This window comes from Eriocheir sinensis, unplaced genomic scaffold (genome assembly GCF_024679095.1).
Source record: "Eriocheir sinensis breed Jianghai 21 unplaced genomic scaffold, ASM2467909v1 Scaffold113, whole genome shotgun sequence".
Lineage (NCBI taxonomy): Eukaryota > Metazoa > Arthropoda > Malacostraca > Decapoda > Varunidae > Eriocheir > Eriocheir sinensis.
This window is the reverse complement of record NW_026110441.1, coordinates 766,251-781,395: the sequence shown is the minus strand read 5'-3', so window position 1 is coordinate 781,395 and position 15,145 is coordinate 766,251. Positions and strand designations below refer to the sequence as shown.

The 15,145-nt window shown below is 42.9% G+C and overlaps 1 protein-coding gene and 2 long non-coding RNA genes across 3 annotated transcripts; 2 read left to right on the top strand and 1 right to left on the bottom strand.

Annotated features, from left to right (window-relative positions):
• Window positions 1–653: 653 nt before the first annotated feature.
• Window positions 654–8,244, top strand: LOC126989349 (smoothelin-like; the record flags this gene model as incomplete). The annotated part of the gene is given in 2 exon segments (XM_050847973.1): window positions 654–783; window positions 8,089–8,244. Coding segments are annotated over 2 exon segments (286 nt in total), but the record flags the coding sequence as incomplete, so codon positions are not given.
• Window positions 8,245–8,588: 344 nt separating this feature from the next.
• Window positions 8,589–10,529, top strand: LOC126989345 (uncharacterized). The gene is made up of 3 exons (XR_007743217.1): window positions 8,589–9,431; window positions 9,513–9,718; window positions 9,881–10,529. It is a non-coding gene; the product is annotated as an uncharacterized LOC126989345 (long non-coding RNA).
• A 10-nt stretch (window positions 10,530–10,539) lies between these two features.
• Window positions 10,540–13,937, bottom strand: LOC126989344 (uncharacterized). Its single transcript, XR_007743216.1, has 3 exons — window positions 13,814–13,937; window positions 11,223–13,732; window positions 10,540–11,152 (listed from the first exon to the last, which is right to left on the bottom strand). It is a non-coding gene; the product is annotated as an uncharacterized LOC126989344 (long non-coding RNA).
• Window positions 13,938–15,145: the final 1,208 nt, after the last annotated feature.

The following is a 15,145-nucleotide window of genomic DNA, read 5'->3' as shown; positions in this document are numbered from 1 at the left end:
GGAAGGACTGAAAGGTGAACTTGCAAATTTCTTATACATGTACCACGGTACTAAATATTTAATTGGTTGAATTACTACAGACATTTGGAGTACATGCATACTTGTGTACGAGAAACTATTAACTAAAACTTTAGGTTTTTTTGTTGTATTTAATGAAAACTAAACTCTGGAAATTCTTATCCTTAAACGGACGCCTACCTGGCCTGTAGACTATTGTTAGTGGTTGACAGGGCACACAGTGGATTCCTAACCCTCGCAAGTTTGGGCTCCGCTGTGTAACCGACGAGGATAATGTAATCGCAAAAGTAGTCACGATGACGATTACATTTTTAATGTAATCGATTACGATTACGATTACTTGAAAATAAATAATAGGGTAATCGATTACGATTACTTGAAAAACTGTAATCGATTACGATTACGATTACAGATTACGATTGCCCCGCTTCTGCTCTCCTCGCCTCTCCCCACGTTCTCCCCACGTTCTCCCCAGTCCTAAATTACCTCCCCAACGTTCTGTCCACCTTATATTTCCTTCCTTACGTTCTTTGCAGCTTCCCCACGATTTTTGCAGCTTTCCCACGTTCTTAGGCAGCTTCCCCATGCACGTTCTCCCCCTCTCCCCCCTCTTCACCTGGTCCTCCTCCCCACAGCGGTAGAGGCGGGCCCGCGGGCGGCGCTCCTCTTTTCCAGCTGTCGACTCAGCTCACCCGCAGCGCCTCGGGGGTGAAGGACTTGCTGCTCAATTGGTGTCAGTGCCGCACCAGAGACTACAAGGTACCCGTGTGGACTGACCTCCCGTAGCCCCTGCCCCCTCGTTTGACCCCCTATGACCCCCCCCCCCTTCCCCCTGTTTGGTTACCCTGTGTTGTTTTTTTCTAATATTTTCGTCCCCACCTTGTCCAACTTTTCCCCTCCCTTCCATTCTCCCCCCTCTCCTCCTCCTCCTCCTCCCCCCCCCCCGTTTGACCCCCCTGTGACACCCCCCCTTCCCCCTGTTTGGTTACCCTGTGTTGTTTTTTTTCTAATATTTTCGGCTCCGCCTTGTCAAATCTTTCCCTTCCCTTCCCTTCCCTTCCCTTCCCTTCCTTTCTCCCCCAGTGTACCTACCCGTGTGTAGTACCCCTTCTGCCCCCTCGCGGGACCCCCCGTGACCACCCCCCCTTCCCCCTGTTTGATTACCCTGTGGTGTTTTTTTCTAATATTTTCGGCTCCACCTTGTCCAAACATTTCCCTTCCTTCCCTTCCCTTTCCTTGTCCCCATCTCTCACCCTGTTACCCTGTCCAACTTCCCCTTTCCCATCCCTTCCCTTCCCTTCCCTTCTCTCCCTTCCTTTCCTTTCCTACCATATCCTCTTATACCCTGTCCAACTTCTGCCTCCCTTCCGTCCCTTCCCTTCCCTTCCCCCCATATCCCCCGCCCTCCATCCCCTTCCCTTCTCCCCATATCCCAATTCCCTTCCCTTCTCCCCATATCTCCTGCCCTTCCTTCCCTTCCCTTCTCCCCATCTCTTTCCTCCCCTTCCCTTCTCCCCATATCCCAATTCCCTTCCCTTCCCCCCATATCCCCCGCCCTTCCTTCCCTTCCTTTCTCCCCATCTCTTTCCTTCCCTTCCCTTCTCCCCATATCCCATTTCCCTTCCCTTCTCCCCATATCTCCCGCCCTCCCTCCCCTTCCCTTCTCCCCATATCCCAATTCCCTTCCCTTCTCCCCATATCCCCTGCCCTTCCTTCCTTCCTTTCTCCCCATCTCTTTCCTTCCTTCCTTCTCCCCATATCATTTCCTTCCTTCTCCCCATATCTCCCCTTCCTCCCTCCTTCCTTCTCCCCATATCCCATTTCCCTTCCCTTCTCCCCATATCTCCCGCCCTTCCTTCCCTTCTCCCCATATCCCAATTCCTTCCTTCTCCCCATATCCCCGCCCTTCCTTCCTTCCTTCTCCCCATATCCCAATTCCTTCCCTTCCCCCATATCTCCCCCTCCCTTCCCTTCTCCCCATAACCCATTTCCCTTCCCTTCTCCCCATATCCCCTGCCCTTCCTTTCCTTCCCTTCTCCCCATATCTCCCGCCCTTCCTTCCCTTCTCCCCATATCCCTGCCCTTCCTCCTTCCCTTCTCCCCATATCCCCCCTTCTCCCCTTCCTTCTCCCATATCCCTGCCCTTCCTCCCTTCTCCCCATATCCCCTGCCCTTCCCTCCCTTCTCCCCATATCCCCCCCTTCCTCCCTTCCTTCTCCCCATATCCCAATTCCTTCCCTTCCCCCCATATCTCCCGCCCTTCCTTCCCTTCCTTTCTCCCCATATCCCAATTCCCTTACCTTCTCCCCATATCACCCGCCCTTCCATCCCTTCCCTTCTCCCCATCTCTTTCCTTCCTTCCCTTCTCCCCATATCCCCCGCCCTTCCTTCCCTTACTTTCTCCCCATCTCTTTCCTTCCCTTCCCTTCTCCCCATATCCCCTGCCCTTCCTCCCCTTCCCTTCTCCCCATCTCTTTCCTTCCCTTCCCTTCTCCCCATATCCCAATTCCCTTCCCTTCTCCCCATATCCCCCGCCCTTCCTTCCCTTCCTTTCTCCCCATATCCCCACATTTCCTCTCCCTCCTCTCCCCCCCCCGTTTCCCCTTCCTCTCCCTTTTCCCTTCCCTCCCTCCTCCCCTTTCCCCTCCCTCCTCCCTCCCCTCCAAAGTGTTAATTGCATCCTTTTTTTGTTGTTGTTGTTGTTTTGTTGTTTTGTTTTCCTTAATCAGTTAATGTGTTTGTTTGTTTGTTTGTTTGTTTGTTTTGGCTCACTGACAACTTACCCCTCCCCCCTTCCTCTCCCCGTCCTCTCTTCCCTTCACCTCTTCCTCCCTCCCCATCTCTCCTCTTCCATCTTTTCCTCAGGCGATTTTTCTCTCCTCTGCTTCCCTTCCCTTCCCTTCCCTTCCTTTCCCTTCCCTTCCCTTCCCTTCCCTACCCCTTACCTTACCTTACCTAACCTTACCTTACCTTACCTTACCTTCCCTTCCCTTCCCATCCCTTCCCTTCCCCTTACCTTACCTTACCTTACCTTACCTTATCTTACCCAGCCTTCCCTTCCCTTCCCTTCCCTTCCCTACCTCTTACCTTACCTAACCTTACCTTACCTTACCTTACCTTACCTTCCCTTCCCTTCCCTACCCCTTACCTTACCTTACCTAACCTTACCTTACCTTCCCTTCCCTTCCCTTCCCCTTACCTTACCTTACCTTACCTTATCTTACCCAGCCTTCCCTTCCCTTCCCTTCCCTACCTCTTACCTTACCTTACCTTACCTTACCTTACCTTATCTTACCCAGCCTTCCCTTCCCTTCCCTTCCCTACCTCTTACCTTACCTTACCTTACCTTACCTTCCCTTCCCTTCCCTTCCCTACCCCATACCTTACCTTACCTTACCTTACCTTCCCCTGCCTTCCCTTCCTTTAAATTACCTTCCCTTCCCTTCCCTTCCCTTACCTTACCTTACTTATCTTACCGTCCATTCCCTTACCTTACCTTACCTTACCTTCCTAACTTACCTTACCTTACCTTACCTTATCTTACCCAGCCTTCCCTTCCCTTCCCTTCCCTACCTCTTACCTTACCTTACCTAACCTTACCTTACCTTCCCTTCCCTTCCCTTCCCTTCCCTACCTCTTACCTTACCTTACCTAACCTTACCTTACCTTACCTTCCCTTCCCTTCCCTACCCCATACCTTACCTTACCTAACCTTACCTTACCTTACCTTACTTTACCTTACCTTACCCAGCCTTCCCTTCCCTTCCCTTCCCTACCCCTTACCTTACCTTACCTTACCTTACCTTACCCAGCCTTCCTTCCTTCCTTCCTTCCCTACCCTTACCTTACCTTACCTTACCTTACCCAGCCTTCCCTTCCCTTCTCTTCCCTTCCCTAACCCTTCCCTTCCCTTCCCTTCCCTTCCCATACCTAACTTTACCTTACCTTATCTTACCAGCCTTCCCTTCCTTCCCTACCTCTTACCTTACCTTACCACCTTACCTTACCTTCCTTTCCTTTCCTTTCCTTTCCTTTCCTTCCCTCCCCATCCCTCCCCTTCCCTTCCCTTCCCTTCCATTCTCTTCCCTCCCTTCCCTTCCCCTCCACTTCCCCAGTCGAAATCCTACACCTCCAATCTCTTCACTTCTTCTCCCTTCCCTTTCCCTTCCCTTCCCTCCCCTCCCCTCCCCACACCCTCCCCCCCTCCCCAAGCCCCCTCCATACAGAACAGAGACGTTGGGGCCCCCAAAATTTCGTAACTACAATAACTACCACTACTACTACTACTACAATCACTACTACAATCGCTACTACCACCATCACCACCACACCACAACCACCACAACCACCACAATCACTACCACAGACAACAACAACAACAATACGCAAAAAAAAGGAAACGTTATAAAAAGGAAACGAAAATTTGGAGATGAAGAGAAAAAGGAAGAGAAGGAAAAAAAAGCGAATAGAAGAATAGAGAAAAGAAAGAGCGAGAGAAAATAGAAGATAGAAAGTAAGAGAGAGAGAGAGAGAGAGAGAGAGGAAGAAAACGGAATAAGCAAAACGGACTCAAATAATAATAATAATAATAATAATAATAATAATAATAATAATAATAATAATAATAATAATAATAATAATAATAATGATTTTGCTGTTCTTCCATGTTCTGTCTTTCATACGTACATACATACACACACGTGACTAAAAGTGTATTGTACATATTGTAAATACGTACACACACACACACACACACACACACACACACACACACACACACACATATGCAAAGGTACACACGTATATGTCGAGTGTGTGTGTGTGTGTGTGTGTGAGTGTGTGTGTGTGTTTCGGTATGTTTGTGTGTACATAGTCTCGTGTGCGTATTTGCTTATGCATTGCCAATATACTTTTACGCACACACGTGTACGTGAGTGTATGTGCGTGCGTCCGGGCTGGCATCGCTGCTGTGTGGTTTTCAAGCGGGACTGACCAGGATGTGTAACCCAGGACAGCGACGCAACGATGATGAAACAATGATGATAATAATAGTAATGATAACTATACTAATGATGATAATAATAATAATAATAATAATAATAATAATAATATCAATCATCATAATAACGATAACAATGCCAAGGTTGAGATTGGTGTTGTCTTATCTTGGCCCCGCGCCGCGCCTCACCAAGCACCTCGTCACCCCTTAACGCCTCGTGGTGATCTTCAATCTATTCACTGGACGGCTCAGAACATTATTGTGTGGACCCAGACAGGCGTGGCAATGGTGATGACATTAAAATATTTTGTCCGCCCCGCGACTGGGAGCCACGGGGAGTGTTCACGCCCCCTCGACCCCCAGTGTTTGGATTTTTTTTTTTCTATGCTAACATATATTGTGACCTACACTCTCCTACAGTTTTCCAAAAGACAATTTAAGATATTTGCTTCAATCGAAAACTGAAAACTTTGAAAACTAACTAAAACATTATTCACATCATAATAGAAATCGGCAAAAATAATGACAGATTAAAAGTTTTCACTAAATCGATCAATTACAAACTCAAAGGCAACAAAATTAACCAAGACAAACAGTGCAAGACAAACCCCCGAGACGGTGCCGCCTCCCTAGTACTACACGGCTTCCCTGCCCGGGGCCTGCCTAGCGATGCTGCCCGCCGCTTGTTATGTTAATATCGCCTATACAGACGCTGCCCGGCCATTGCTAGCCTTATACTGCAAAAACTAGCCCAACATAGTCATTACTAGTCCAACATTGCTAATACTAGCCCAACTTTGCCATTACTAGCCCAATAGTGCAAAAACTAGCCCAACATAGTCATTACCAGTCCAGCATTGCTAATACTAGCCCAACATTGCCATTACTAGCCCAATAGTGCAAAAACTAGCCCCTCCTTCCTAGCATAGTATAAGAATAGCCCAACATTGCATTAGTAGCCCAATATAGTGTAAAAATAACCCCATATAACCTTTTGTAGAAATAGCCCAACAGTAAAAATAGCCCAATATAGTGTACAAAATAGCCCATTGTTGTGTAGAAATAGCTCATTATAATAAGGCATTGTCCAATATAGTGTAAAAAATAGCCCAGTAGTACAAAAATAGCCCAATATAATGTAAAAAATAGCCCAGTAGTATTTAGAATAGCCCAATATAGTAGAAAATAGCCCAATAGCCCTCACACTACCCCAGCATAAGCCAAACTAGCCCAAAATAGCAAAAAGTAGCCCAACCTAGTCAAAATAACCCAAACTAGCAGAAAATAGCCCAATAGTTACTAGCCCAATATAGTCCTGTAGCATAGCCCCAAAAATTCTTTAATATGTGGAATGCTTTGATTTTTTGTGAATCTCCTTGTTTTTGTCATTGTTTTTTCTTGTCTTCTGCGGCATGATGATAGAAGATAGTGATAATAATAATGATAATAATAATGATAATAATAATAATAATAATAATAATAATAATAATAATCGCTACAAACTTATTACGATTTTTTAATAACTTCTTCCAATGTCTGTTATATATATTTCATTGTTATTATTGTTGTTGTTATTATCAAAGTAATATATATATACGATTTTGTTCTTCTTTTCAATCTTTACTTTTTCAAATGTTAAATTCTTGCATTCACTTTGTTTTCCTGTATTTTCCTGATGTATGTTTTTCCTCATCCTTCCTCCTCTTATATATAGAAATTTTCCTTCTTATTGATAGTTTTCCTTAGGTTTATTTTTCCCTTCAAATTTTCGTCAGTATATATATTTTTTCCTCGCCTGTCCAGAGAGTTTTTATAGATATTTTCCTCAGACGATTTCCTCTTCTTTTTTTTTTCCTTTCATTCTTACAGTGATATTTTTCCCTTCCATTTTTCTGTAAAATATATTTTTCCTTTTCAAATTTTCCTCATTGGTTTTTTCCTCCAAATTTTCCTCATTGATTTTTTTTCCTCCAAATTTTTCTCATTGATTTTTTCTCCTCCAAATTTTCCTCATTGATTTTTTTCCTCCAAATTTTCCTCATTGATTTTTTTCTCCAAATTTTCCTCATTGATTTTTTTCCTCCAAATTTTCCTCACCAACTTTTCCCTCCAAATTTTCCTCATTGATTTTTTCCTCCAAATTTTCCTCATTGATTTTTTTCCTCCAAATTTTCCTCATTGATTTTTTCCTCCAACTTTTCCTCCAGCATTTTCCCCTCCAGTGTTCCCTCCACTATGTACTTTTCCTCTTTATACAATTTTTCCTTATATAGACATTTTCTTAACATATATTTTTCTTAATTTTTTCCTCTCCTCCTCCTTCTTCTTCCCTATCTTTCTTTCCCTCCTTTATCTAAGTTTTCCCCTCTTCCCTTTCCTCTATACATAAGTCTGAATATATATACAACCAAGATTTTTTTTTTTATAATTAGTTAATATATAATTGTTTTTTCTTCCTTGTCTGTCCTTCCGTCCTTGGTTTTCCTGTTGTTTTCCTTCTTCTTCTTCTTCTTCTTCTTCTTCTTCTTCTTCTTCTCTTTCTTCCATTATGTATTTATATGTTTTTGTGTTTGTTTGTTTTCTTCTCTTCGTCTTTCTCTCTCTCTCTCTTTTTCATTCTCTTTTCTTTCTTTCTTTCTTTTTTTCCTCCTTCTTACTCTCCATTCCTTCCCATCTTTCTCTCTTTTTCTCTCTTCTTTTCTCCTTTCTCTTCTTCCTTTCTCTCCTTTTTCTTCCTCTCTTTCTTTCTTTCTTTCTTTCTTTCTCTCTACGAAATCTTGTCAATACCTTTTCTTTTAATGTGAAACTCTCTCTCTCTCTCTCTCTCTCTCTCTCTCTCTCTCTCTCTCTCTCTCTCTCTCTCTCTCTCTCTCTCTCTCTCTCTCTCTCTCTCTCTCTCTCTCTCTCTCTCTCTCTATCTCTATCTCTATCTATCTATCTATCTTCCTACTTCAACGTCACTAACCAAAACTTCTCCATTCTCTCCCTTACCTCCCTCCTCCTCCTACCCCAACCCTGTCCCATTCCTCCCCTTCTTCCCCCCCTTCCTCCCCATCACCCCCGCACCCCAGGGAGTAAAAATAGAGAACTTCAGCACCAGTTGGAACGATGGCATGGCTTTCTGCGCCCTGATCCACCACTTCTACCCCGATGCCTTCGACTTCGACAAGCTGAACCCTAAGAACCGACGACACAACTTTGAACTGGCTTTCCGAGTTGCCGAGTAAGTGAAGGGGGCTGTGGAGGAGGGGGCTGTGGAGGTCTGATAAGGGCATTAGAGGGGCTGGGGGTTGAGAAGGCTGGTAGAGATAGCTGGGGGGGGGGGGCTGGAGAGGGGTCTGATAAGGGCATTAGAGGGGGCTGGGGATTGAGAAGGGCTGGTAGAGATGGCTGGGGGGGGGGCTGGAGAGGGGTCTGATAAGGGCATTAGAGGGGGCTGGGGATTGAGAAGGGCTGGTAGAGATAGCTGGGGGGGGGGGCTGGAGAGGGGTCTGATAAGGGCATTAGAGGGGGCTGGGGGTTGAGAAGGGCTGGTAGAGATGGCTGGGGGGGGGGCTGGAGAGGGGTCTGATAAGGGCATTAGAGGGGGCTGGGGATTGAGAAGGGCTGGTAGAGATGGCTGGGGGGGGGCTGGAGAGATGAGGAGGGGGTTAGTATAAAGTGCTGAGGTGCTGAAAACGGGGCATATAGATGGTGCTGAGGAGGGTAACGGGGCTGAAAAGGTGGATATTGGGTATTAAGAGAGGCTGAAAGGGTAGAGAGGGGCTGTTGAGGGAGTTGGAACGGGCTATGGGGCTGAAGAGGGACTAGATACTATTGAAAAGGGTCTAATAGAGTGTTAGATCCTGTTGAAAAGATTTTGTAAAGTTAAAAAGTTAAAGAAAGGGATATGTGATCTTTAAAAAATGTTTAAGAGTGTTAGATAATGTTGAGAAAGGGTCGGGAAAACGTAAAAGGCTGAGAGGGTTAGATAATGCGTAAAAAGGCCTGGGAATGCTTAGAAGACGAAGAAATCATTAAATATATAGTGTTGAAGAAAAGCTGAAAGAGAGTTGGATGCGGTTAAAAAGAGTTTGGGAATTTAAAAAAAAAAGTTTAAAGCTCTTAGTGAGAAAGCAGGCTCGATGTTAGATGATGTTGAAAAGGGTTGAGAAAGTTAAAAAAAAAGAAAAGGAAAGGATTAGATAACATTCAGAAAGTTAAAAGCGTGTTAGATGATTTTAAAAACGGGTTGAGAAAATTAAAAAAAGATAAGGAAAGGATTAGATAACATTCAGAAAGTTAAAAGCGTGTTAGATGATTTTAAAAACGGGTTGAGAAAGTTAAAAAAGATAAGGAAAGAATTAGATAACATTCAGAAAGAGTCAAAAGCGTGTTAGATGATTTTAAAAACGGGTTGAGAAAGTTAAAAAAGGTAAGGAAAGGATTAGGTAACATTCAGAAAGTTAAAAGCGTGTTAGATGATTTTAAAAACGGGTTGAGAAAGTTAAAATAGATAAGGAAAGGATTAGGTAACATTCAGAAAGAGTAAAAGCGTGTTAGATGATTTTAAAAACGGGTTGAGAAAGTTAAAAAAAGATAAGGAAAGGATTAGATAACATTCAGAAAGAGTCAAAAGCGTGTTAGATGATTTTAAAAACGGGTTGAGAAAGTTAAAAAAGATAAGGAAAGGATTAGATAACATTCAGAAAGAGTTAAAGAGTGTTAGATGATTTTAAAAACGGGTTGAGAAAGTTAAAAAAAGATAAGGAAAGGATTAGATAACATTCAGAAAGAGTTAAAGAGTGTTAGATGATTTTAAAACAGGTTGAAAGTTAAAATAGATAAGGAAAGGATTAGATAACATTCAGAAAGAGTCAAAAGCGTGTTAGATGATTTTAAAAACGGGTTGAGAAAGTTAAAAAAGATAAGGAAAGGATTAGATAACATTCAGATTGAGTTAAAACCGTGTTAGATGATTTTAAAAACGGGTTGAGAAAGCTAAAAAAGATAAGGAAAGGATTAGATAACATTCAGAAAGAGTTAAAGAGTGTTAGATGATTTTAAAAACGGGTTGAGAAAGCTAAAAAAGATAAGGAAAGGATTAGATAACATTCAGAAAGAGTTAAAGAGTGTTAGATGATTTTAAAAACGGGTTGAGAAAGTTAAAATAGATAAGGAAAGGATTAGATAACATTCAGGAAGTTAAAAGCGTGTTAGATGATTTTAAAAACGGGTTGAGAAAGTTAAAAAAAGATAAGGAAAGGATTAGGTAACATTCAGAAAGAGTCAAAGCGTGTTAGATGATTTTAAAAACGGGTTGAGAAAGTTAAAAAAGATAAGGAAAGGATTACATTCAGAAAATTAAAAGCGTGTTAGATGATTTTAAAAACGGGTTGAGAAAGTTAAAATAAATAAGGAAAGGATTAGGTAACATTCAGAAAGAGTAAAAGAAAGTTAGATAATGTTGGAAAGACTGGGAATGTTGAAGTGTGTAAAAGTGAGCTATCTCTATCTCTAACTCTCTCTCTCCCCCTGTTAGTGAGAAAGCCGGCGTCATGCCCCTGTTGGATGTGGAGGATATGGTGGTGATGAAGAAGCCAGACTGGAAATGTGTATTCACTTATGTCCAGTCCCTCTACAAACGCCTCAAGGACGAGTAGATTCACCACCACCCTCATCACCACTCTCATCACCATGTCATCACCACGCCTAATCTTCGTTCTGGTGGTGATGATGATTGGAAGGAGTGTTATCCCAGCTCATCACCACGAGTTCACCACCACTGCCATCACCACCATGTCATCACCAATCAAAATCTTCGTTCTGGTGGTGGTGATGATTGGAAGGAGTGTTATACCAGGTCATCACCATGTCATCACCAATTTAAATCTTCGCTCTAGTGGTGGTGATGACTGGAAGGAGTGTTGTACCAGGTCATCACCATGTCATCACCAATCAAAATCTTCGTTCTGGTGGTGGTGATGACTGGAAGGAGTGTTATACCAGGTCATCACCATGTCATCACCAATCTAAATCTTCGCTCTGGTGGTGGTGATGATTGGAAGGAGTGTTATACCAGGTCATCACCATGTCATCACCAATCTAAATCTTCGCTCTAGTGGTGGTGATGACAAAACCCACTCCACAACACCACTATTCATCACCACCAGTCTCTATACCCGTTTTGGTGTTGATGGTGATGACAAAATTGAGTCTTCATCACCATTTCATCACCACCAGTCTCTATACCCGTTTTGGTGTTGATGGTGATGACAAAATTGAGTCTTCATCACCATTTCATCACCACCAGCTTCTATATTCACTCTGGTGGTGGTGGTGATGACAGAACCCACTCCACAACACCACTATTCATCACCACCAGTCTCTGTTCCCATTATGGTGATGACTTAAGTAGTGACCCACCACCTCCACGCCCGCTGTTGTCATCACCTCCCCGTCATCACCACTCGTACCCTCGTGGTGATGACGGAGGTGATGGTGATGATAATGGTGATGAGAAGGGTAAAGATCGGTCCTCAGGGTTCGTCTGTGTCTACTTTTTCTAAACGCACACGCATGTAAGTCTGTGTACGCGAATGTGTGTGTGTGTGTGTGTGTGTGTGTGTGTGTGTGTGTGTGTATACTTATGCACTCAAAACCTACACATGCTCTAGTTTGTGTGCGTGTGTGTATGTATAGGAATATATGAGCGTATGTATGTGTGTGTGTATTTTATGAACCGTGTGTACTTTCTGAATTGTGGGTACGCAAATCTGTGTACGTTAATTTCCCATGTACGCATAAAGTCATGTACGTATGATCATGTACGTATAGGAATGTGTGTTTGTGTGTGTGTATGTGTGCACTCAAAACCCACACATGCTCTATAGTGTGTGTATGTACGTATTTTGTGAACCATGTGTACGCAAATCTGTGTACGTAATTTCTCATGTACGCATAAAGCCATGTACTTATAGGAATATATGAGCGTGTGTATGTGAATGTGTATGTGTGTGTACGTATTTTCTGAACCGTGTGTACGTAATTTCTCATGTACTCATAAAGCCATGTACGTATTGTGTGTGTGTGTGTGTGTGTGTGTGTGTGTGTGTGTGTGTGTGTGTGTGTGTGTGTGCGTTTATCCTAACTTATTACAGCTATTATTATTACTATTTATTACTATTACTAATTACTATTATTTTCAAGTGTGTTTTCCGGTGGGACCAAATTAGAAAGAAAATGGAATATGGGCAACCGCTTGCACACGACGCTCTTTCATTCGTCGTATTTATAACTTATTTTGCCGCTAGTCTTACCTCCTTGACGGACCTCCTGCCAGAGTTTCCGTTCCCGCCACTAGAGGTCAGATAGTTGGTGTGAGGGTTCAAGGGAGGCAGCGTGGGGCAGTTTGCGATGTGGTTGTTAAGTTTGCGATGAGGTTGTTGAGTATGCGATCAGGTTGTTGAGTTTGCGATGAGGGTGTTGAGTTTGCGATCAGGTTGTTGAGTTTGCGATCAGGTTGTTGAGTTTGCGATCAGGGTGTTGAGTTTGCGATGAGGGTGTTGAGTTTGCGATGAGGTTGTTGAGTTTACGGAGAGGTTGCTGAGTTTGCGAAGTTTGTGAAGAGCTTATACCGAGTGTCCACGAAGAGCTTGCTAACTTTACGAAGAGCTAATGAAGAGTTTACAAGGAGATTATTAAGTTTACGAAGAAGTGACGAAGTTTGCGAGCAGTTTACGGAGGAAGTTACAGAAGTTCGCCGAGGGTTTTTGAAGGCTTTACTAAGTTTACTGGGACCCCAACACTGAGTTTACCAAGTTTACGAACAGTTTGCCAAGTGGTTAGGAAGAGTTTACAGAGAAGCTACTAAGTTTACCGAGACTTTATTAAGAGTTTACCAAGTTTACGAACAGTTTACAAAGAGGTTACGAAGTTTACAAAGAAGTTACTAAGTTTACGAAGAGTTTACGAGAAGTTTGCCAAGTCTACAAAGCCCTTATGAACAGTTTACTTAGTTTACAAAGAGTTTACTAAGAGACAGTTGGGGAATTAAGTGACTGCAAAATGTCAGTCTCCCTTTCTTTCTCTCTCTGGTCAAAAGATTAGTTGAATATATATTTACCAGCTATCAAAAGTTGGTATTTATTTAGACTAGAAGAAGAAGAAGAAGAAGAACAAAAGGAATCCAACCCCATTACCATACAATCCAACCCTCTTTACTAAGCTATCAAAACCCTCAAGGAAAAAACAACCCACTCAACCCATCAACCAAAACCCCAAACGAAAGGAATCCAATCCCACTCCCTTGACCCAACCCTCTTGACTAGGCTATCAGAACCCTTACCAGTGTCTCCCTCTAGCGGCAGAATCCGGAAACTTCAGCGAGGTCGAATCTATCTCTAATTATTGTATCTATATCATTTTTTTTCTATAGGATTTTAAGGTGTCGAAAGCCATGCCATCGTTCCTTGCTCGGCCTCAGAAAGAGTAGGTCGTGTCTGTCTGTCTCTCTATGATTACGAATGTGGGTTTTTTCTGTTTTTTTTCCACTCCTTGGCAACCCCGTTTGACCTGGTGGTGTTTATGTTCTACGATAAGCGATTTTTTTTTCTTTTTTTTGTGTGTTGTTTACCTGCGCCCTCATGTACAGGTAAATGGATATATATTTTACCCTATCCCGATCCTTACCTTACCTTACCTTACCTTCCCATCCTTTCCCTTCCTTTCCCTTACCTTCCCTTCCTTTCCCTTCCTTTCCCTTTCTTTCCCTTACCTTCCCTATCCTTTCCCTTATCTTCCCTTCCTTTCCCTTACCTTCCCTTCCTTTCCCTTCCTTTCCCATCCTTTCCCTTTCTTTCCCTTACCTTCCCTATCCTTTCCCTTACCTTCCCTTCCTTTCCCATCCTTTCCCTTTCTTTCCCTTACCTTCCCTATCCTTTCCCTTACCTTCCCTTCCTTTCCCTTCCTTTCCCATCCTTTCCCTTTCTTTCCTTGACCTTCCCATCCCTTTCCCATCCTTTCCCATCCCTTTCCCATCCTTTTTCCCTTCCTTTCCCCTTCTCTTTCTTCCTTTCCCATCCTTTTCCCATCCTTTCCCATCCGTTTCCCTTCCTTTCCCATCCGTTTCCCTTCCTTTCCCATCCTTTCCCATCCGTTTCCCATCCTTTCCCATCCCGTTTCCCATCCTTTCCCATCCTCTCCCCTCCCTTTCCGTGCTATAGCAATACATGTATCGTACGAATGAGAATTATCTCTTGAACGGCTCAACACATATTCGCTCTGAACTGTATAATAACTTGCATCTAAGTCCCATAGGCTAGCAGTGTAGAGTGAAATAGCCACTTCTAATAGTCAGCTATGTCCTATTATCGCTATTATCGCTTCTACTTAATCCATAATGCTACTACAGTTACTACTACTACTACTACTACTATTACTACTTAGGGTCACGGAAATACAATATGCTTTTTATATATATATCTGATACAGTGAAATAATATATATCTATAGTAACTAATATATATATATGTAATTCACACACAAAAAGGTTATATTGGTTATGTTATCTAGATGCTTGGTTAATTATTTGGCCAATTATCATTATTTTTATTATTATTATTATTACGTGGAATCTAATTATGGCTTCGGTTATACGCGATAGTCTTTTGTTTCTTTGTTTACATTTTGCTTCCCGCGTTTATTATCATTGTCATTCTTCTTCTTATTATTATTCTCGTATTTAATTCATGTTGATAATGTTATTTGAAGGCTTTTTATGGAGTATTTAATCTCTTCCGCTTCTATTCTTTAATTATCTGTAGGGTTAAGGAGAAATAAATAAAGGTTCTTGCAACAATGAATTTCGTGTTGATGTCCTTTTGGGTGTGTTGGGGGGGGAGGGGGAGGTCTCTCTCTCTCTCTCTCTCTCTCTCTCTCTCTCTCTCTCTCTCTCTCTCTCTCTCTCTCTCTCTCTCTCTCTCTCTCTCTCTCTCTCTCTCTCTCTCTCTCTCTCTCTCTCTCTCTCTCTCTCTCTCTCTCTCTCTCTCTCTCTCTCTCTCTCTCTCTCTCTCTCTCTCTCTCTCTCTCTCTCTCTCTCTCTCTCTCTCTCTCTCTCTCTCTCTCTCTCTCTCTCTCTCTCTCTCTCTC